The sequence below is a fragment of the Barbatula barbatula genome, assembly GCF_947034865.1.
Source record: "Barbatula barbatula genome assembly, chromosome: 8".
NCBI lineage: Eukaryota > Metazoa > Chordata > Actinopteri > Cypriniformes > Nemacheilidae > Barbatula > Barbatula barbatula.
In genome coordinates, this window is record NC_136771.1 from 24,693,006 (window position 1) to 24,713,224 (window position 20,219).

The 20,219-nt window shown below is 38.2% G+C and overlaps 3 protein-coding genes across 5 annotated transcripts; all 3 read right to left on the reverse strand.

The window, feature by feature from the left end:
• Positions 1-748: 748 nt before the first annotated feature.
• LOC306897213 (uncharacterized protein) lies at positions 749-2,995 on the reverse strand. Of its 3 annotated transcripts, XM_079461780.1 has the most exons (5): positions 2,725-2,995; positions 2,244-2,622; positions 1,488-2,107; positions 1,247-1,391; positions 761-1,147 (listed from the first exon to the last, which is right to left on the reverse strand). In XM_079461780.1, the coding sequence occupies exons 1-4, from the start codon at positions 2,881-2,883 to the stop codon at positions 1,296-1,298; spliced, it is 1,254 nt and encodes a 417-aa protein (XP_079317906.1). In that variant the 5' UTR covers positions 2,884-2,995; the 3' UTR covers positions 761-1,147; positions 1,247-1,295. The 3 variants fall into 3 exon arrangements, with proteins under 3 accessions (XP_079317904.1, XP_079317906.1, XP_079317905.1); XM_079461778.1 differs by having other exon boundaries at positions 749-1,147; positions 1,247-2,107; positions 2,725-2,987; XM_079461779.1 differs by having other exon boundaries at positions 767-1,391; positions 2,725-2,963.
• Positions 2,996-4,726: 1,731 nt separating this feature from the next.
• LOC306897187 (uncharacterized protein) lies at positions 4,727-7,674 on the reverse strand. Its single transcript, XM_079461727.1, has 3 exons — positions 7,344-7,674; positions 6,902-7,241; positions 4,727-6,781 (listed from the first exon to the last, which is right to left on the reverse strand). Exons 1-3 carry the CDS (start codon positions 7,500-7,502, stop codon positions 5,583-5,585), a joined length of 1,698 nt encoding a protein of 565 aa, XP_079317853.1. The 5' UTR covers positions 7,503-7,674; the 3' UTR covers positions 4,727-5,582.
• Positions 7,675-8,094: 420 nt separating this feature from the next.
• Positions 8,095-16,027, reverse strand: slc27a1b (solute carrier family 27 member 1b). Its single transcript, XM_079461709.1, has 13 exons — positions 15,933-16,027; positions 15,312-15,485; positions 14,839-15,233; positions 14,604-14,765; positions 13,842-13,911; positions 13,667-13,758; positions 11,975-12,084; positions 11,644-11,853; positions 11,301-11,427; positions 10,494-10,631; positions 10,256-10,420; positions 10,024-10,170; positions 8,095-9,360 (listed from the first exon to the last, which is right to left on the reverse strand). Exons 2-13 carry the CDS (start codon positions 15,482-15,484, stop codon positions 9,203-9,205), a joined length of 1,947 nt encoding a protein of 648 aa, XP_079317835.1. The 5' UTR covers position 15,485; positions 15,933-16,027; the 3' UTR covers positions 8,095-9,202.
• Between the last annotated feature and the right edge of the window lie 4,192 nt (positions 16,028-20,219).

Sequence of the window (20,219 nt, forward strand, 5' to 3'; positions counted from 1 at the left end):
GTGCAGTTTGTTCTTCAACATGTTTCTTCTGATGAGAATTAAAACTTCCTAAATAAGTGAATCTCTCACTGCAGATGGAGCATTGATAAGGTTTCTCTCCAGTGTGAACTCTCTCATGGGTTCTGAGGACATCTAATCGAGCAAATGTCTTGTCACACTGAGAACATTTATAAGGTCTTTCACCTGTATGAACACTCTGATGATTCACTAAATGGCCATGACGATAAAAACTCTTTCCACAAACACTGCAGTGATGAAGTTTCTCTCCAGTGTGAATTCTCAGATGATCTCTTATAGTACTCAGTAGAGATCTTTCCCATCGAGATCAAATATAAGGGTTTTCTTCAGTGTGAACTCTCTCATGGCGTACCAAGTACAATCTTTTTAAGAAGCAGACCCTTATAGACGCCTTTAATGATGATTGACGGGACTTAATGTTTAGGCTCCTACATTAAGAACATCATATAATTTCGATGTATATTTGTTGCTTAGGCTGTACTGGTTTAATGTTTCTTGTTTTATCGACTTTGTAATGCGCCTGTCTGTGTCATGAAAGGCAGTTTATCAAATATATTTCGCTAAAAATGAGAGATACACTCATGAAAATGTATAAAACAACGTGATCAAACTAAATTTCCTTGCCAAACTTGATGGCATACGGGAAACCCTGAAATGACAATTAAATAGTATTTGGGTTCTACGCTGTCTTTTAATACGTCATTAAATGATTGTTGGTCTAAATATGTATGACAAGATTTTTGGGTGTATAACTGTTAATGGCCTTTAATGACATTCATCTGTATATCATAGAATAAATACACAAAACCATTACTTTTGCTGAAAACATTTGCTTCAACAGGACACATGCTTATGTACAGAGAAAAGCCATAAAATAGTGTCTAGTTAGTCAAAATTAAACATTGAGAATTGACCCAAACATTAAGCTCTGTCATCTGCATGTTGTTTTCTCTCATTCTTTTGGTCAGCGTCCTTTTATAGAGTGAAAATCCAGACACAAAACACAAGACTGACATGATCCTGCAATAAGTAACTGGACATGAAACACTTACATGTCCGTCATGACCGTGACAAAAACACTGGAGGATCTTTTGACCGAAGTGAAAAGTAAAATCATTCAGATAAGAATCTGAAAACAGAGAATAAATTAACCTACTACTGTAAAAGTGCTCATAAATAAAAATTATTACGAAATATGTTATAAGGTTTATCTCCCGAGTGAACTCACTCGATGATTCTCAGGACACCTCGTTGAGCAAATGTCACACTGAGAACATTTAATGAATTATCTGGTGCTGTCTTAAATGCTTTTGTCGATTGAAACTCTTCCCACAAACACTGCAGTGAAAAGGTTTCTTTCCAGTGTGAATTCTCTGATGAACGATAAAAGTACTATGATCAGTAAATCTCTTTCCACAGTGAGAGCAGAGGTAAGGTTTCTCTCCGGTGTGAATTCTCTCATGACCTACCAGACTAGATTTATGACTGAAACGTTTATCACAGTGTGAACACTGATAGAGTTTCTCCTCAGAGTGAGTTCTCCGGTGGGACTTATAAGCATCTGACCTCTTAAAGGTTTTTCCACATTCACTGCACTGATACGGTCTCTCACTGGTGTGTACATGCACGTGTCTCTTCAGATGATATTTTTTGTTGAACCTCTTGTCACAGTGAGGACACGTGTACGGTTTTTCTCCCGTGTGAATTCTTTGATGAATATCTAGATTTGCTTTCGTGCTGTAATAATTTCCACATTCACTGCAGTGAAAAGGTTTTTCTCCAGTGTGTGTCATCATGTGACGTTTCAGAGTAGAAGCGGAGACAAAACTCTTCCCACACTGCTGACAGTGAAACGGTTTCTTTCTGTGCTCTAGTGAATGACGTTTCTTCTCTTGTAAGGTAGGAAAGCTGATGTCACATCTCCTGCAGGTGAAGAGTTTCTGTTCTGTGTGTTTTCTCTCATGTGTCTCTAAACGTCTCTGTGAACTGAATGTCTTTCCACAGGTGATGCAGGAAAGAGTTTGTGCTGTCAGTCGCTGTTTTGATGTAGAGGCCGTTTCTCCATCACAACATGAATCACCGCTCTCATCTGAAACAAACACAACAGTGTTAAGAAGAAGCTCCAGCACATCTGACACTACATCAGTGTTGACTTTTTGGTGCATTTGTAACTCAAGGGAGAACAGGAACTGTTATGTTGTGATAAAACAACAAAAGAAACATACCTGAAGGAATAAAATCATCATCATGATTCTCATCTTCATCTGCTTTGGGTTCTGTTTTTATCTCCAGTTTGACCGAAGGAACAAAATCATCATGATGTTCTTCTTCTTCCTCTGATGTGGGTTCAGTTTTGATGTCCATCAGTTTCCTGCAGTCCATCAGTCTGACAGAACACATGTTCAGTGGTCTGGTGTTCAGGATCTGCTGTTCTCCAGCGTTACAGACAGAATCCAGAGACTCTGTGGAGGTTTGATCAGTAGATTCATCCTGATTCAAGGTGTGATTACTGTCACACACAGTGTCCTGAGCGTCTGTGGGGTTTGTGTCAGTATAACAGAGTAAAGTGAGGCTGAGCTCGGAGTCCTGTGTGTGTCTGGATTTCTGTTCAGAGAGGAAATATATTGACATAAAGCTCTAAAGTGTCACAGTGACATTAAAGTAGAAACATTTAAAAACAGTCAATGATGTTGAATGTGTCCAAACCTCTGTGTTGAGTTCATGTCCTCTTGTCCTCAGCTTTTCCTCCAGTAACTTCACCTCTTTCTTCAGCTGACAGATTTCTGTGATGAAATCATCAATATCCAGCATGGACACATCAGTTCCTACTGATTTACAGCACATCTGTGACGTCATCGTCAACATCTACAAACACACACAACACTCTGTTTACACTCATGAAAACACTAAAGAGAGAAAATCAAAGTGATGTAAACACGCAGCGCTCGATGTTTGTCTTTCTTTCTTTCTTTAGTGTGTTTATCGGCGGACTGAAGAGCTGCAGAGCGACTCCTGCTGGACTGGAGAGAGAAACACACTCAACACTGGAGTCATATTTAATTTCTAATCATGTCAGGGTAGAAAATAACTTGCTTATGACAAGCTTCATGTTCAAAGGTTTTAATGTTTGTTCTCTTTTAAATGTTTGACTTTAGCTGTTTTAGTGCGTCTCATTGAATGTGTTTCTTTGTTCCTGTGCAAAAATGATTGTACATTTATACCATGATTCACAGAAGATGGCCACAAAAATGTCATAGAGAGTAATTAACATTACATAGTAATATATATACAAATATTTCCAAATGTAATGTTTTATTACATTATTAAATTTTTAGTAGAGGTAATGTTTTACCAGAAAGGGAGAGAGTATACTGCTATATTATTCACTGCAATGCAGCAGATGTTTTCCAGATGTTTAGCAGACGTCTTACAGACGTACGGAGCATAAAGACAACATGACAGTTTTACTATAGTCACATACTGCACACATTCATAGATGCTGTAGATATGTGAGCATCCGTGAATAAAATATGAAGAGTTTGCTTCCAAAATGAGATAAGTCACTGCAAACTTTACGTTGGTTTGTTTTTATCCAAGCCATAATAACTAATAAAATACAGCTATCCAACACAATAAAAACATGATTTCTGAACATTTTAAAACATTTTGGAACCAAACTCTGTAACAAGTTAAATGAAATGTCTAAATGAGAAAGCCTTGTGATGTTTGATTATTCAGCAGCAGATGCTTGAAATGATCATTACAAATGGTTACAATTTCATTATAACTCTAAAGTAAGAAATGCAAACATACATTAAATATAATCTTTTTTAACTTTTGCCACAAGGCTGCCGATATATATCAATTCAAGAAATGTCCAGAAGATGGCCACATTGACACACACATTCATGGAGATCTTTACATTGGGCAGAATAAAACATGCACCGGTCTGAAGGCTCAAGGCTGAGAAGAACAGAGCAGCTGAAGATGCTGAACAGACGATACTCAATCATGCAGAACGTTCTCATAAACACATCACAGAAAACTAAAGATCATACATTATAAATTTAATTAAATAATTAGTTGAATGGGTCGCGTTTAAAGAAACCGTGTGGTACATTGATATCTATCGGTTGAGCTTGGTACCGCGGTCTAAACGTTTGGTATCGCGGTCTGGAGAAGCAAGTTTAGCCAAGGAACTGTTCTTCTGGGACATATTTTCCATGTATTTTCTAGGATCTCTGTGTGAAAAGGGCTTGTGTGTCTCTGTCTCCCTACACCCATGATTTGAGGGTGATTCATTTGCCAAAAAAGACGCAACCAGATTTGAAGTAAAATAAAGTCAATAGCCATTGTGATAAAGTTGTTATTTTGAATTGTTTTGGCCATGAAGTGTCCGTTCTGAATGCTGTGGACATCCGTATTCATCCGTATGCCAAATTTAAGTGATTATTTCTTTAAAATTAATTATGATGTAAATCAGCAAGACCAAAAATGCACTTTATGTCTTGAAGCTGTCATAGGTTCTAACCTCTCTATATGGGAAACAGACGTGAGAGGTACTTATAAAATATATCCAATTAACTGAAATATTTCATTTCAGGGCGGTGTTTTAGCACAGTATTTATGTTCTTGCTTTGGTGTTGCGATGCACCATTACATGTCCTATTGAATTATTACTACGGTAGTAGTAGGAATATTTCTAGAAATAGCCAAGAATACATTTTATGGGTCAAATAATTTTTTCTTTCAAGACTTTATTTTTGTGAGTAATATGCTGCTAATGTGTACATCTCAATTACAAAAAATTGACCCTTATGGCTGGTTTTGTGGTCCAGGGTCACGTTTGCTAGTTTTAAGAAAGAATAAAGTAATTTAAGAAAACATGAAGGAAGGATCGTTCACTTAAAAGTCAAGAGAGATATGACAATTGTGAGTTTTAACTGTGTTTAAAAGCCACTACTTGTTGCTTGAAACATTTATAAAATGCATTTATTAATGTGAAAATAGCCTTTAATATATACTGTACATGGCAATATGAGCTGCAGTTGGCATTGAATGAATTCAAGTTTCTCACACAGACTTCATAAGCATTGGTCTGTGGATCATTGCCAGTAGGCCAGGTGACATTCATAATTTATTACAATGAATTGTTTTATGAATTTAGGCAAACATTTTAAAACATATAATTTTAGAGACTTATTCAAAAGGTATTCTTAGTTTGAGACATTTTTTTATCTGCATACTGATCAGCGTTTTAAAAAATGATATAAAACGTAAGTGTCGAATGAAATATTTTCAAATAAAATATAAAATTTGACTTTAGAGGCTCTATTTCCACATACACATCTTAATCCTAGATACATTGATACTATTTCATCTTAAAGTTCTTGTTAAAATTTTAACAGCTTTGTAAACCTCATTGAGTAGATTTTTATAATAAGTTTGTTTTCCGAACATGACAACATTCAGCGGCAATAACCAGGTCTCGTGGTCAGTTCATCACAGAACCCATTAAAATAATCCTTTAAATCCACATCAACTGTGAGCATTGAGCTGAGACACTATGATGATTCCAGTGCAGTTTTTTCTTCAGCATGTTTCTTCTGATGAGAATTAAAACTTCCTAAATAAGTGAATCTCTCACTGCAGATGGAGCATTGATAAGGTTTCTCTCCAGTGTGAACTCTCTCATGGGTTTTCAGGACATCTGATCGAGCAAACGTCTTGTCACACTGAGAACATTTATAAGGTCTTTCACCTGTGTGAGTTCTCTGATGTTTTAAAAAGGTAGCTTGTTGTGTAAAACTCTTCCCACAAACACTGCAGTGATAAGGTTTTTCTCCAGTGTGAATTCTCTGATGATTTTTGAAATGACGTGCATCAGTAAATCTCTTTCCACAGTGAGAGCAGAGGTAAGGTTTCTCTCCAGTGTGAACTCTCTCATGAGTTATTAGCTGAGATTTATGACGGAAGCGTTTATCACAGTGTGAACACTGATAGAGTTTCTCATCAGAGTGTGTTTTTTGGTGTATTGTGAGAGCAATTGGCTGCTTAAAACTTTTTCCACATTCACTGCACTGAAACCGCCTCTCATCACTGTGCAGGAACAAATGCATCCTTAAACCTGACGTGTGGCAAAAGCTTTTGTCACAGTGAGGACACGCGTACGGTTTTTCTCCAGCGTGAATTCTCTGATGAGCAATAAGACTTTGTTTGGTGGTGAAATATTTGTCACATTCACTGCAGTGGAAAGACTTTTCAACTCTGTGTGTCCTCATGTGAGCTCCCATATTAGAAGTTGTTGTAAAAAAATTCTTCCCACAATGCTGACAGTGAAAGCGTTTCTTCTTGTACGGTTTTTCTCCAGTGTGAATTCTCTGATGAGCAGTAAGACTTGACTTGAATCTAAAATATTTTCCACATTCACTGCAGTGGAAAGACTTTTCTCCAGTGTGTGTCCTCATGTGAACTTTCAGACTAGAAGCGGAGACACAAGGTCTCCCACACTGCTGACAGTGAAAGTGTTTCTTGTCTCTGTGCTCTTGTGAATGACGTCTCTTCTCTTGTAAGGTAGGAAAGCTGATGTCACATCTCCTGCAGGTGAAGAGTTTCTGTTCTGTGTGTTTTCTCTCATGTGTCTCTAAACGTCTCTGTGAACTGAATGTCTTTCCACAGGTGATGCAGGAAAGAGTTTGTGCTGTAAGTCGCTGTTTTGATGTAGAGGCCGTTTCTCCATCACAACACGAATCACCGCTCTCATCTGAAACAAACACAACAGTGTTAAGAAGAAGCTCCAGCACATCTGACACTACATCAGTGTTGACTGAGGATGAGAAACAAGAGATTGAAATATTGTGATCAGACAACAGATGAAACAAACCTGAAGGAATAAAATCATCATCATCATCATCATGATTCTCATCTTCTTCATCAGTGTGATGTTCTTCTTCTTCTTCTGTGGTTTGTGTTTTGATGTCCATCAGTTTCCTGCAGTCCATCAGTCTGACAGAACACATGTTCAGTGGTCTGGTGTTCAGGATCTGCTGTTCTCCAGCGTTACAGACAGAATCCAGAGACTCTGTGGAGGTTTGATCAGTAGATTCATCCTGATTCAAGGTGTGATTACTGTCACACACAGTGTCCTGAGCGTCTGTGGGGTTTGTGTCAGTATAACAGAGTAAAGTGAGGCTGAGCTCGGAGTCCTGTGTGTGTCTGGATTTCTGTTCAGAGAGGAAATATATTGACATAAAGCTCTAAAGTGTCACAGTGACATTAAAGTAGAAACATTTAAAAACAGTCAATGATGTTGAATGTGTCCAAACCTCTGTGTTGAGTTCATGTCCTCTTGTCCTCAGCTTTTCCTCCAGTAACTTCACCTCTTTCTTCAGCTGACAGATTTCTGTGATGAAATCATCAATATCCAGCATGGACACATCAGTTCCTACTGATTTACAGCACATCTGTGACGTCATCGTCAACATCTACACACACACAACACTCTGTTTACACTCATGAAAACACTAAAGAGAGAAAATCAAAGTGATGTAAACACGCAGCGCTCGATGTTTGTCTTTCTTTCTTTCTTTAGTGTGTTTATCGGCGGACTGAAGAGCTGCAGAGCGACTCCTGCTGGACTGGAGACTCATCACACTCAACACTGGAGTCATATTCACTGCATTTATTCACATCATTACTGGTTCTGCTACAGTTAATCCAAACGGTTTTGTCAACAGAAATCAATACAGAAAAAAACTAAGCAAATAATTTGGTTTTTATTACTCTTGTCTGTGTGTGTATTTTCTAAAGATGATGCATTTCTGATTTAAAAGTTTTTTAAAAGACTACAAACATAGATTTTGTGTTCTATTTCATTCCTCGTTTTCTTTCTTGTATTATTCTTTATTGATTTTCATATATATATATATATATATAGTTTATCTTTCGTTGCATTAGCATTGTGATGTAGAAGTGATGTGTTTCCAGTGGTCCTATAGGTTCATTAGGTCACGAGACAATGTTGTGAAGCAGTAATATTCCAGTGTCTGTGCTGGTATAATAACACATTTACATTTAGGCATCAAGCTTTTATCCAAAGCGACTTACATTATATTATCCTATACATACTGTATATACACAGGTATCTGGAGAGGCAACAACAATAGTGGTCTGGGGAGGACGGTTCTCAAAGGGTCTTACAGACCTCCACGTGCTGTGAAGTATTGGGATGAAATCTCATCTCTATTGTCAGATCTTATGCTGGTGCATGATAATACCCGACCTTATGTGGCCAGAGTCTCTAGGCTGTTTCTGGATGATGAAGACATTGATGACATTGACTGGCCCTCACGTTCCCCAGACCTAAATCCAGTTGAGAACCTCACGTATCCAAAGCCATTAAGTAGCACCATATACTGCCCAGAAGTTCACTGATGCTCTGGTCCAGGTCTGAGGGGAGACCATGTGCCATCTCATCAGGAGTACACCCAGACATTGAGAGGAGTTCATACAGGCACAGAGGGTCATGCACATTACTGACCAACATTATGAGTTACTGTGGAAAAACATTAAAAGTTGAATGAGCCAATATTTCACTTTTTTTACAGAAGCGTTACTGTAATAATTCTTGCCCTGAATGTGTTTATAATTTTGGCTTTCATTAACCATTTTCACATTAGTTCCTGAATTTTTTTGAGCAGTGTACTATGACTAAAGGAACATTGGATTATTTATTTCTAAAACATCGAAGAATTAAATTGTTTTTGTCACGTAAGGGAGTTTGAGGTGAAAATTACATATTGTGTGATTTTTTGCATTCAAAATCTTTAATAATAGTGGAAGTTTCACATTAGCAGCATTATAATTGTGCATTTTCACATTCCTTTTATCCATTATATACAACAGTATTACACATTTATAATACTACAGAACACTATAGCACACTAGAGTAATTCAACTATAATGACTATATAATATACTGTATTATACTATTTATTATTTTTCTGTTGAATAAAGCACCGTATGTGACTATTTCCAAGGAGAAAAACATGTTAGGGTTGTTTCACATTTTAAAAAAGCAGAAAAATTCACATTGAAGTCTAGATTGTTAATAACAATCCTTGTTTTCGGTCAGTGTTGAATTTCAGTTACAGTAACACTCTGTGATGTCCGCTGATATTTTGTCTCATAAGGATATTTTTCCTTGCATGATGGCATTAAATAGTTCCTCTGTGAGAGCCTCGTAACGTCCCTCACGAGTATTCAGAAACAAGATCCGGTCGCTTGTTTGTCTTGGGTCAAATCCTTCCCTCTGTAAGCGAGTCTTTTGGATTTTAAAGGTGCCTGTATGTGAGAGAATTGTTAAAGAGAGGCAAAAAACGAAATGTGTTTTATCACTCATTCATCTCAAGCCTGTTTGACATTCTTTCTTCTGCAAAACACAGAAGATGATATTTTGAAGAACGTTTATAACCAAACAACACGGAACCTTATTGACTGCAGTGCACCGAGACATTTCTCAAAATATCTTCTTTTGTGTTGCGCTGAAGAGCCACATACAGAACCACATGAGAGTAAATAAATGAATAAATGATGACAGTATTTAGATTTTTGGGTGAACAGTCCCTTTAAAGTCCCAGTGAAATAAAAAAATAAAAAATATTGTAAATAGTTGATCAAAATAGGTGAATCTCTTTTTAAAAAACGTGTGCTCTTATGATCTTTAGTTAAAATCTGAAAAAGCACTTCCTTCCTGTAATGACTATCCATCTTAAATGACGTATGTTAGACGGCTTCGGCGGAGCATCCATTAACTCCTCCCCTTCAACTGTCAGTCTGCTCCCTGATCAATTTCAAAAGACAACCCTGTTTTTACATCCAATCAAATCGCAGAGAAATGTGAAAGCCACGCCTACGATTGTTCCGAAATGCATCAAAATACAGAAGTAATAATGTTCGCAAACTTCCGGTTCACGGGGACTTTAATAGGTTATTTGAGTGTCACACCTGTTTTGTCCACCTCAGGTGAGAGCCGTAAGAAGACGGGTCGGGCGTAAGAAGGAAGACTCTTCTGCACATCTCCAACAAACGTCTGACAGTGGAAATCATCTGAGGTGTGAGCTATAGCAGCCATACCTGCCCTCCCCTCCACACCTGACCAACAAACACCTTCACTTTCACTTACAGCTGACGTAAATCACTCGAGATTCATGTGTTCTCTGGTGTCTTGTGTTCCTACCGGGTACAGAGACTCCATACACGGCCACATCCGTCTGATTCAACAGAGAACTGAGGACTCCCTCCACCTCTGTGGTCGAAACGTTCTCCCCCCGCCAGCGGAACGTGTCTCCACTCCGGTCGCGGAAATACACGTAACCGAACTCATCCATCACCATCAGATCACCTGAGACAGAAACATGCGTGAACCCTCAGTCCTCTAGAACATCATCAAGATATGATATGTCTTTTTTCTTCACCTGACACGTAAGCAGAGTCGCCTCCGCTGAACACATCATGTGTGATCTTTTTATTGGTGGCCTCTTGATTAGCGTAACCGTCGAAGCGCCGTAACGGATCTTCAGGGTTGATTCTCCCCACAATAATGCCCGGTTCACCTGAAGAGAAGGAAAAAACATTTAATAACTCTCCTCACTTCATGTCACTTCTCTTTCATGCATCTCAGAGGTCATAGTTCATTGTCTGACAGGGTGTATTTACATTTACATTTATTCATTTGTCAGACGCTTTTATCCAAAGCGACTTACAAGTAGTTTTTTACAGTGTCACATTACTGCAGAGCAATCAGGGGTAAGGTGTCTTGATCAAGGGCCCTTCAGTCATGACCTGCTGACACTGAGATTAGAACCAGCAACCTTCGATCACAAACACAACTGACCCCTATGTATGTTCTAAAGATCAGCTGACTGTACATGGTATACACACATCTCAATACATGAACATTATAACAATTTATTACATTACAAATATAAATATTATTCTTATGAACTGCAATGATTTTAAATGTGTGTGTACTTTTATATATGCTTGTGTCTTTGTATGTTTGTGCATCCTACTATGTCTTTTTATGTATGCCTGTGTTCGTGTTTGTCTATGTGTGTACCGGTGTATGTTTGTGTGTGTACATGTTTGTGTACCTGTGCATGTGTATGTCTTTCCTTGTACCTGTATGTGTATGTTGTATGTATTTTTGATGTGTTTGATTGCATATATTTCTGTGCCTGTGCGCATGCGTACCTGTGCATGCGTGTGTGTGTTTTCTTTACCAGGTTTGCATGGAACACAGAGTCCGTGCGCGTCTCTTATTAAGTCCATGGTGTCTTCATTGACTCTCAGCAGTCTGATGGGATAAACGTTGGGCAGAATGACACTGTTGAAGCCACAAGCCCCTACCTGGTGAAAGGAAAACATTACAGAACCATTAACATTACACCACACCAGCACAAATTCAACATGTCTGGAGGCTCAATATTTGTTGTTGATGACCCTACAGGTTCAAGTAAAGCATCAAAATATGAGGTGTATGATAAAACATGAAGAAAACAATGAACTTGGATCAGATATGTATTGGTCAAAACGTTATTAGGCAACAAAAGGGAAACTCTTGACCTTGTTGTCGAGGTTGGCGAGGCCGCAGTTGCACTCCGTGGCTCCGTAAAACTCGCCGATGCGTTTGATGTTGAAACGTTTAGTAAATGCCTCCCAAACATTAAGCCGCAGACCGTTGCCCATGGCAACACGTACCTGGTGACGGGACTCGGATGGACGAACCGGCTGAGATAAAAGATATCGACAGATTTCACCGATGTACTGAATCACCTGTCGACACACACAAACCTCGATTTAATCCTTCATATGACATGAGATGAACACATCAATCGTTTTCATTTCTCCGTCATTAACAGTCCATGTTTCTGTAAGATTTCTGATTGGTCCTCACCGTGCAGTTGTATCTGACGCAGTCGTCCCAAAAACGGCTGGCAGAAAACTTCCTGCGGACCACCACCGTCAGGCCGAACAACAGACACTGACCCACCCCCAAGATGTTACCTGACACAACCAAGAGAGCTGATTGGCTCATTTATTATTTTTTATGATTCATTATTGACTAATAAATCCAAACAAATATCACACAACACTTACAACACTACAGGATGCACACAAACTTATGGTATACACACACAACACACCAATATCACCTACACACAGCAATAGCACATACACACACAATATCACACACACACAATAGCACATACACACACAATATCACACACACACAATAGCACATACACACACAATATCACACACACACAATAGCACATACACACACAATATCACACATACACAATAGCACATACACACACAATATCACACACACACAATATCACACATACACAATAGCACCTACACACACACAATATCACACATACACAATAGCACCTACACACACAATATCACACACACACAATAGCACATACACACACAATAGCACCTACACACACAATATCACACATACACAATAGCACCTACACACACAATATCACACACACACAATAGCACATACACACACAATAGCACCTACACACACACAATATCACACATACACAATAGCACCTACACACACAATATCACACATACACAATAGCACCTACACACACACAATATCACACATACACAATAGCACCTACACACACACAATATCACACATACACAATAGCACCTACACACACAATAGCACATACACACACAATATCACACACACACAATAGCACATACACACACAATATCACACATACACAATAGCACCTACACACACACAATAGCACATACACACACAATAGCACCTACACACACACAATAGCACATACACACACAATAGCACCTACACACACACAATAGCACATACACACACAATATCACACATACACAATAGCACCTACACACACACAATATCACACATACACAATAGCACCTACACACACACAATAGCACATACACACACAATAGCACCTGCACACACACAATAGCACATACACACACAATATCACACATACACAATAGCACATACACACACAATAGCACCTACACACACACAATATCACACATACACAATAGCACCTACACACACACAATAGCACATACACACACAATAGCACCTACACACACACAATAGCACATACACACACAATATCACACGTACACAATAGCACCTACACACACACAATAGCACATACACACACAATAGCACCTACACACACACAATATCACACATACACAATAGCACCTACACACACACAATAGCACATACACACACAATAGCACCTACACACACACAGTAGCACATTCACACACAATATCACACATACACAATAGCACCTACACACACAATATCACACACACACAATAGCACCTACACACACAATATCACACACACACTATAGCACATACACACACAATATCACACACATGCAGACAACAGCATTACCACATAGCCACACTTACAACCACAAACTACACAACAACAGTACACATACGACACACATAACAGAACACAGAAACACACACACGCCGTACACACACAACAGTATATACATGTAACACTACACACACACAAGAGTGTACACACACAGACCTGCGGAGTGATAGAGAGGTAAACAGCAGTACAGCACATCATCAGGCCGAAGTCCAAATGAATAATACGCAAACATAACAATGCGGTAGTACCTGCTTACACAAACAAGAGAAAATGTATTGTGTGTTTGCTTTTTTCATCAATTTCAGCTCTAAAGGAACACGTTTAGACAAACCTGCTGTGAACCACTATGGCAGCTTTAGGTAAACCTGTCGTTCCAGAGGTGTAGATATAAAACAACCTGTCTGAGGACGACACACACACACGTCACATTACATGGATCTATGAAATAATGTTTTATGTGTTAATAAATAAGACAGATAAGTGTGTGAGAGGTGGATTCACCAATGACCGTACATCCCCTGAGACAGACACACAAGCTCTCTCTCTCTCTCTCTCTCATTTCTTACACAATCTATATTTGTGAAAGTCTTTCATTATTCTTCTATCTCATCCTCCAGTGCACTGGTATGTAACCTTTTCTCCAATTCAACCCCAACGCTCTCTCTCTCTCTCTCTCACTAAAACCACTCATAAATCAACACCGCTCTCGCCCTCTCTCTCTCTCTCTCTCTCTCTCTCTCTCCCTCTCTCTGTAATAGAGCGAGTTCCCAAACGCCATAGGATTAATTTTCCTTAAGATCTCTCTGTGATTCACGTTAAAAATAACAGAGAGAGAGGAAAAGAGACAGAGAGAGTTTGAAGATATTTGTCTTTTAGATACACACATACAGGAACATTTAACCATGTGTGTGTTTCAATTGGGGACTCTCTGTTTTCTTATTGAGAATTTTTATGAAATAACATGTATTCATTTTATCAAGCCATTGACAAACCCTGTAACTGACTCAGATTTGATTATTATCATCAAGACAAGCAGACACAACCCACTTTGGACTCTCAAACAAACACACAGAAGACACACACTCATACAGACCGTTGAAGGTCTTGTTGTGTGTGACAGCGGGAGGACCTTCGGGACATTCAGCGAGCAGAGCGTCCAGACTTTGAGCTGAGAGAGAGTTTAATGTCCCGGCTGGAACCGTCCCAGAACAGAAGAGAGCGAGACCGCTCAGAGACTCCCTCACCTCCATCACGGCTTCAGTCAGAGAGAGAGAGAGAGATGATTCAGATGTAACAGACAAAAAAGTCAATTTGATTAAGTTTCTCACCATCCACAAGCTCCGCCCCAAACACCATCCCCTTGGCTCCCGACACGCCCACACAGTGCATCAGCGTATCACGTTGCAGGTTGAAATTAATGAACGCCGCCTCCGCGCCCACTTTGGCCAGTCCGAGCCACAGGGCCACCACGAGCGGGCGACTCTCCATGAAGACTGCCACCACATCACCCGACACCCATCCCTGCTCCAGAGCCCACTGGGCCACAGCGTTAGACCGCCGGTCCAGCTCCGAGAAGCTCCACACCTCACCTGTGGACTCCTCCACCAGAGCCGGCTTGTCCGGGTGGAGAGCCACCCGCTGGGCGAATATAGATGGGATGGTGCTGCGGGCACTCATATGGCGGCTCAACGAAGATTTAATGCGCAGCAACACGTACAGACCGCTGGAGGAAAGAGTCCCAAACATAAACAGCGTGTAAACAAGACATCTGTCGTAGGTGTGAGGGAGGTGTTATACTCACAACAGATCTCTCTTGAAGGTACATGCAGCTATATACAGAAACCTCCATCCTCCAGAGAATAAATACAGCCCAAGAAGAGCCGAAAAACTCCAGAACCACCACACACCGAGGACACACAATAACCCGACAGAAAGCAGCGCTGCCGGGACACGAACACCATCACCGGACCCCATCCTGACAGAAGAGAATCAGATCAGAGGAGAAGATGTGTGAATCCTTTCAGGACATCATGAAAAATAGAATTACAGCTTATAAAACAGTGTGAGGTGTAGATCTGCTCTCTACTAAACAAGAAATGAAATTCGTCACAATTTATGTTCGTTTGACTTTCTGTCTTCTGCAAAACACAAATAATGATATTTTGAAGAATAATGGTAATCAAACAACACTGAACCTCATTGGTCGATCTATCTGTCTGTCTATCTGATCTATATCTATCTGTCTGTCTGTCTATCTGATCTATATCTATCTGTCTGTCTATATCTGTCTGTCTGTCTGTCTGTCTGTCTATATCAGTCTGTCTGTCTGTCTATATCTGACTGTCTGTCTGTCTATATCTGACTGTCTGTCTATCTGTCTGTCTATCAAACATGATTTTAAATGAGTTTTGAAAGCACTTACTTGTTGTCGTCCTTCTACACACTGTTTAAATTCCAAACACACAAGACAAACACACTTCACTGAACTCTCTCTCTCTCTCTCTCTCTCTCTCTCTCTCTCTCTCTGTGATTGGAGGACAAATCTGTCAATCAGCTGCATGTCTGAACTGGCTGTTGTGTGTCCTGTCACAACTTCACCATTTAAGAAATGCACACAGGTCCATACACGAGGGGTCTGAATGAAAACAAGATTATTGAAAAGATTTCTTTTGTATTTACTTTGCATTATTTGACAAGCATATGATCCATAATTCTAACAACAATTTCTGGTTTGAATATTGAAAAACGGTTCTGTCAAAGGTTTAAAACTAAGGGGAAATCTTGCATACATTATTGGTTTCTGAGTTCAAATTCATATGAAGTATAAACGGAGGCTGTGGGAAAATTTGTCACCGTAAATATAATCTTATTGGAATTTCACCTGTTCTGTTGGCTTTTCAGCAACACTAAATGTATGCATTGGTTAATTTAATTTAATTTAATATTAAGCATTTTAGAGTTCAAATAGAGTATATAGTGTTATAATCCTAATACGTTTTTGTAAATGATTTAAAGGAATTCCTAACGGTTGTTCTATAAATCAAACTTTAATGCTCAAAAATAAAACTACAGTCATTTTCTTAGAGAGTGTGATAGGTTGTAGTGTGATAGAAGCTCTGTTTAATAAGTGATTAAAAGAACTTTAAAGTCAATACGATACTTAATGTGAAGCCAGTCTCTTTTAAATGTTTGACTTTAGCTGTTTTAGTGCATGTCATTGAATGTGTCCTGTTTCTTTGTTCCTGAGCAAAAATGATTGTACATTTATACTATTCACAGAAGATCGCCACAAAAAAAACATGTCATTAAGAATTAACATTACATAGTAATATACATTAAAATATATCCAAATGTAATATTTGAATACATTATTCTCGAGGTCAAAACAATGAAAAATATGAGTTATTCTTGCAGGGAATGATGTTTTGTCAGACTAGTATATTATTCACTGCAATGCAGCAGATGTTTTCCTGATGTTTAGCAGACGTGGTACAGACGTACCGTACATTCATAGATGCTTTGGACATGTGAGCATATGTGAATAATGTAAATGAAATGTCTAAATTGGAAAGCCTTGGGATGTTTGATTATTTTTGCAGCAGATGCTTAAAATGATCATTACAAATGGTTCCAATTTCAGTATTCAACACAATGACTTCACGGTTTCATTATAACTGTAAAGTAAGAAATTAATACATGCATTTAATATAATAATAACCATCATTATGAAATGCCCTTCCAGACACGATCACAGCACTACAGATCTGCTTAATGTCACACATCAAAATGATAAAACTAAACCTGACACAGAGAGTCAAACATTCTTCATTTCTTCATCCTTATAAATGTCTTTAATATGTTTAATAGATTGACATAAAACAGCTTTTGAGATCTCTGCCTATGAATTAATGTCAAGCATGTCCAGAAGATGGCACTCTTGACAAACACATGACATCCCTCAACATTGAGATCTTTACAGAATTAAACAGAAAGAGCAAACAAAACCTGCGAACACATCACAGAAGTTCATACAGGACGTCATTTGTTTTTAGCTGGTTTCTCTTTAAATGAACTTTGTAAATCTGCTGAAATGTTATGCTTTTGACTTTAAGAAGTATAGATGAACTTATAATAAAACCAAAGGTCTTGATATTATGGGGTCTAGAAGCTCAACTGGTAGTCTATAATTTCCTATACAGCAGCGTATTAAATCTCTCTTGGCTTGTCTAAGTGACATATTTACGATGCCCCGGCGTAAAACGTTTTCAACAAGCATATTTAAATAGTAAGGGTCATGTAAATCGTTCATATTATTCATGCTTGTGTAACTAAATCAAGTTCCTACCCTGATAGCACACGTACATCTATTGGATATCTGCATTTTCATCTACAAGACATTTGGCAGATGCTGTTTGCTCATCTGCTCTACATCTCTGAGACGTCTGCTGTCAGATGTCATATAGACCTCTAGAAGACGTCTGTAAGATGTCTATGATTTACAATGGATGTAAAAGAGCTTAGAAAGAGAGTCCAATCTACTTTATTTGAGAGATTTTCTCTTTAAAACATATTTTTTTTAACTTCGATGCGAGTCAGCAAGACCAAAAATGATCATGTTCAAGTGTTCTGCATCTACACGTCACCTCTTAATATGGGAAACAGAGAGGAGAGGTATTTAAAACAATTTATAAAATATATCATGAATCACTCAGTTAAGTGTTTTAAAACTGTATTTTTGTACTTGGTTTGGTGTTTCGATGCACCATGTACTAATGAAATATTACTATGACAGGAGTTTACAGGAATATCTCTAGCAATAGCTAACAACACATTGTATTTATTCTTTTATGCCAAAAATCATTAGGATATTAAGTAAAGATTTTGTGAATTTCCAACAGTAAAAATTCATTTGGACAACTGTAAAGGCCATTTTCTCAACATTTAGATTTATTTGCACCCTTGGATTCCAACGTTGTATCTCGGCCAAATACTCTCCGATTCAAACAAACCATAAATCAATAGAAAGCTTATTTACTCGCCCTTCAGATGATGTATCCATTTCAATATCACCTCATAAATGACCCTTGTAACTGGTTTTGTGGTCCAGGGTCACATGTGGTAGTTTTAGGAAAGAATGATAACGTGGAGAAAGAATCATTCACTTAAGTCACGAGAGAAACATTTTAAAATGTGCTTTTTTATGTGAAAAGAACCTTTGATGTCAGGTACATACAACTATAAGCCACTGTTTTCCTTGAACAAATGAAAGTTTCACAGACAGGTTTGAAGAACCATTTTTAATTCCACAAAGAACCGTTCAGTCTTTAAAGAACCCTTTCTTTCTTAGTTTTCACAATCTGAAGAACCATTTTTAATTCCACAAGACACCTTTTGTGATATAGAAAGGTTCTTCAGATGTTAAAGGTTCTTTATGGAACCGAAAGGATCTTCTATGGCAGCGATGCATACAACTTTTAAATTAGTCATTTATTCCAACAAACTGGTTATGAATGTAGGCAACAAAAAGTTAAAAACATATTTTCAACAGACCTATTCAAAAAGTGATATTTTTATCAGAGCATTGATCATCATTTCAAGAAATTATATGAAACATAAAAGTGTCAAATTAAATTTCAAATTTCAAACATTTTCAAATACAAAATGTTGAGATTTTAGAGGCTCTATTCTCACATACACATCTTAATCTTAGTTATATTGATACTATTTCGTCTTAAACACATTCTTGCAAACATTTTAACAGCTTTGTAAACCTCATTGAGTAGATTTTTATAATAAGTTTGTTTTCCGAACACGACAACATTCAGCGGCAATAACCGGGTCTGGTGGTCAGTTCATCACAGAACCCATTAAAATAATCCTTTAAATCCACATCAACTTTTCTGCTGTGTACATAATCTTTTGCTGTTTTTAACATTTGTGTACAGATGTTTTGCTGAATGAATGCTCTAACACTCAACATTCACTGGAACTGTAAGAGGCAGACATTTACGCTATGCTGTTGTCTACAGTCAATCTAAAAATACACTTTCGCCCTTTGACTATCCATCTCAAATGACGTGTGTTTGACAGTGTTGTGGAAAGTTGATCTTGTAGCTTCAAAAAATTGCTCAGACAAAGAAGGTCCAGGTGTCAAAGAGTTAACTTTATTTGTACAAGCCAAACAAAGTGAGATCTTCCCGAAGCATCTGAAAATACAGTGTTTTCAGCACATAGATATAGTTATAGTCATAAGTTATTTTCATTACTTGACATGGCTCATTGTATACAATGTTTTAATTTTAGACTGAGAGTGTCACAAGTTAAACAGTCATGAGCCCACAAACCCATCATGAGGGGGAACACACATGATCCTCGGACGATGAGGACCTGATCTTTTGAATAACCTGCCTGTCTGGGCAAATAATGGATCACAATAGAACAAGTCAAATACTGAGAGCCCGGCCTCCTAATGGTATCACAATGCCTCGGGCCTCCTATATATGTACACAATACTTCAATTCAGATCCTCTGGTCAGGCTTCTAAATCGACATCCCTTGACTTTACATTGCTGTGCTCTAAAACAAAAGTGTAAGCAGCTAATTTTTGAATATAGCATGCTTAATAAGTGTAAATAAATGATCATTGAATAAGTATACTGATTTTATCATTAACTCCGTATAATCTCAATCAAACACAATCATCTAAATG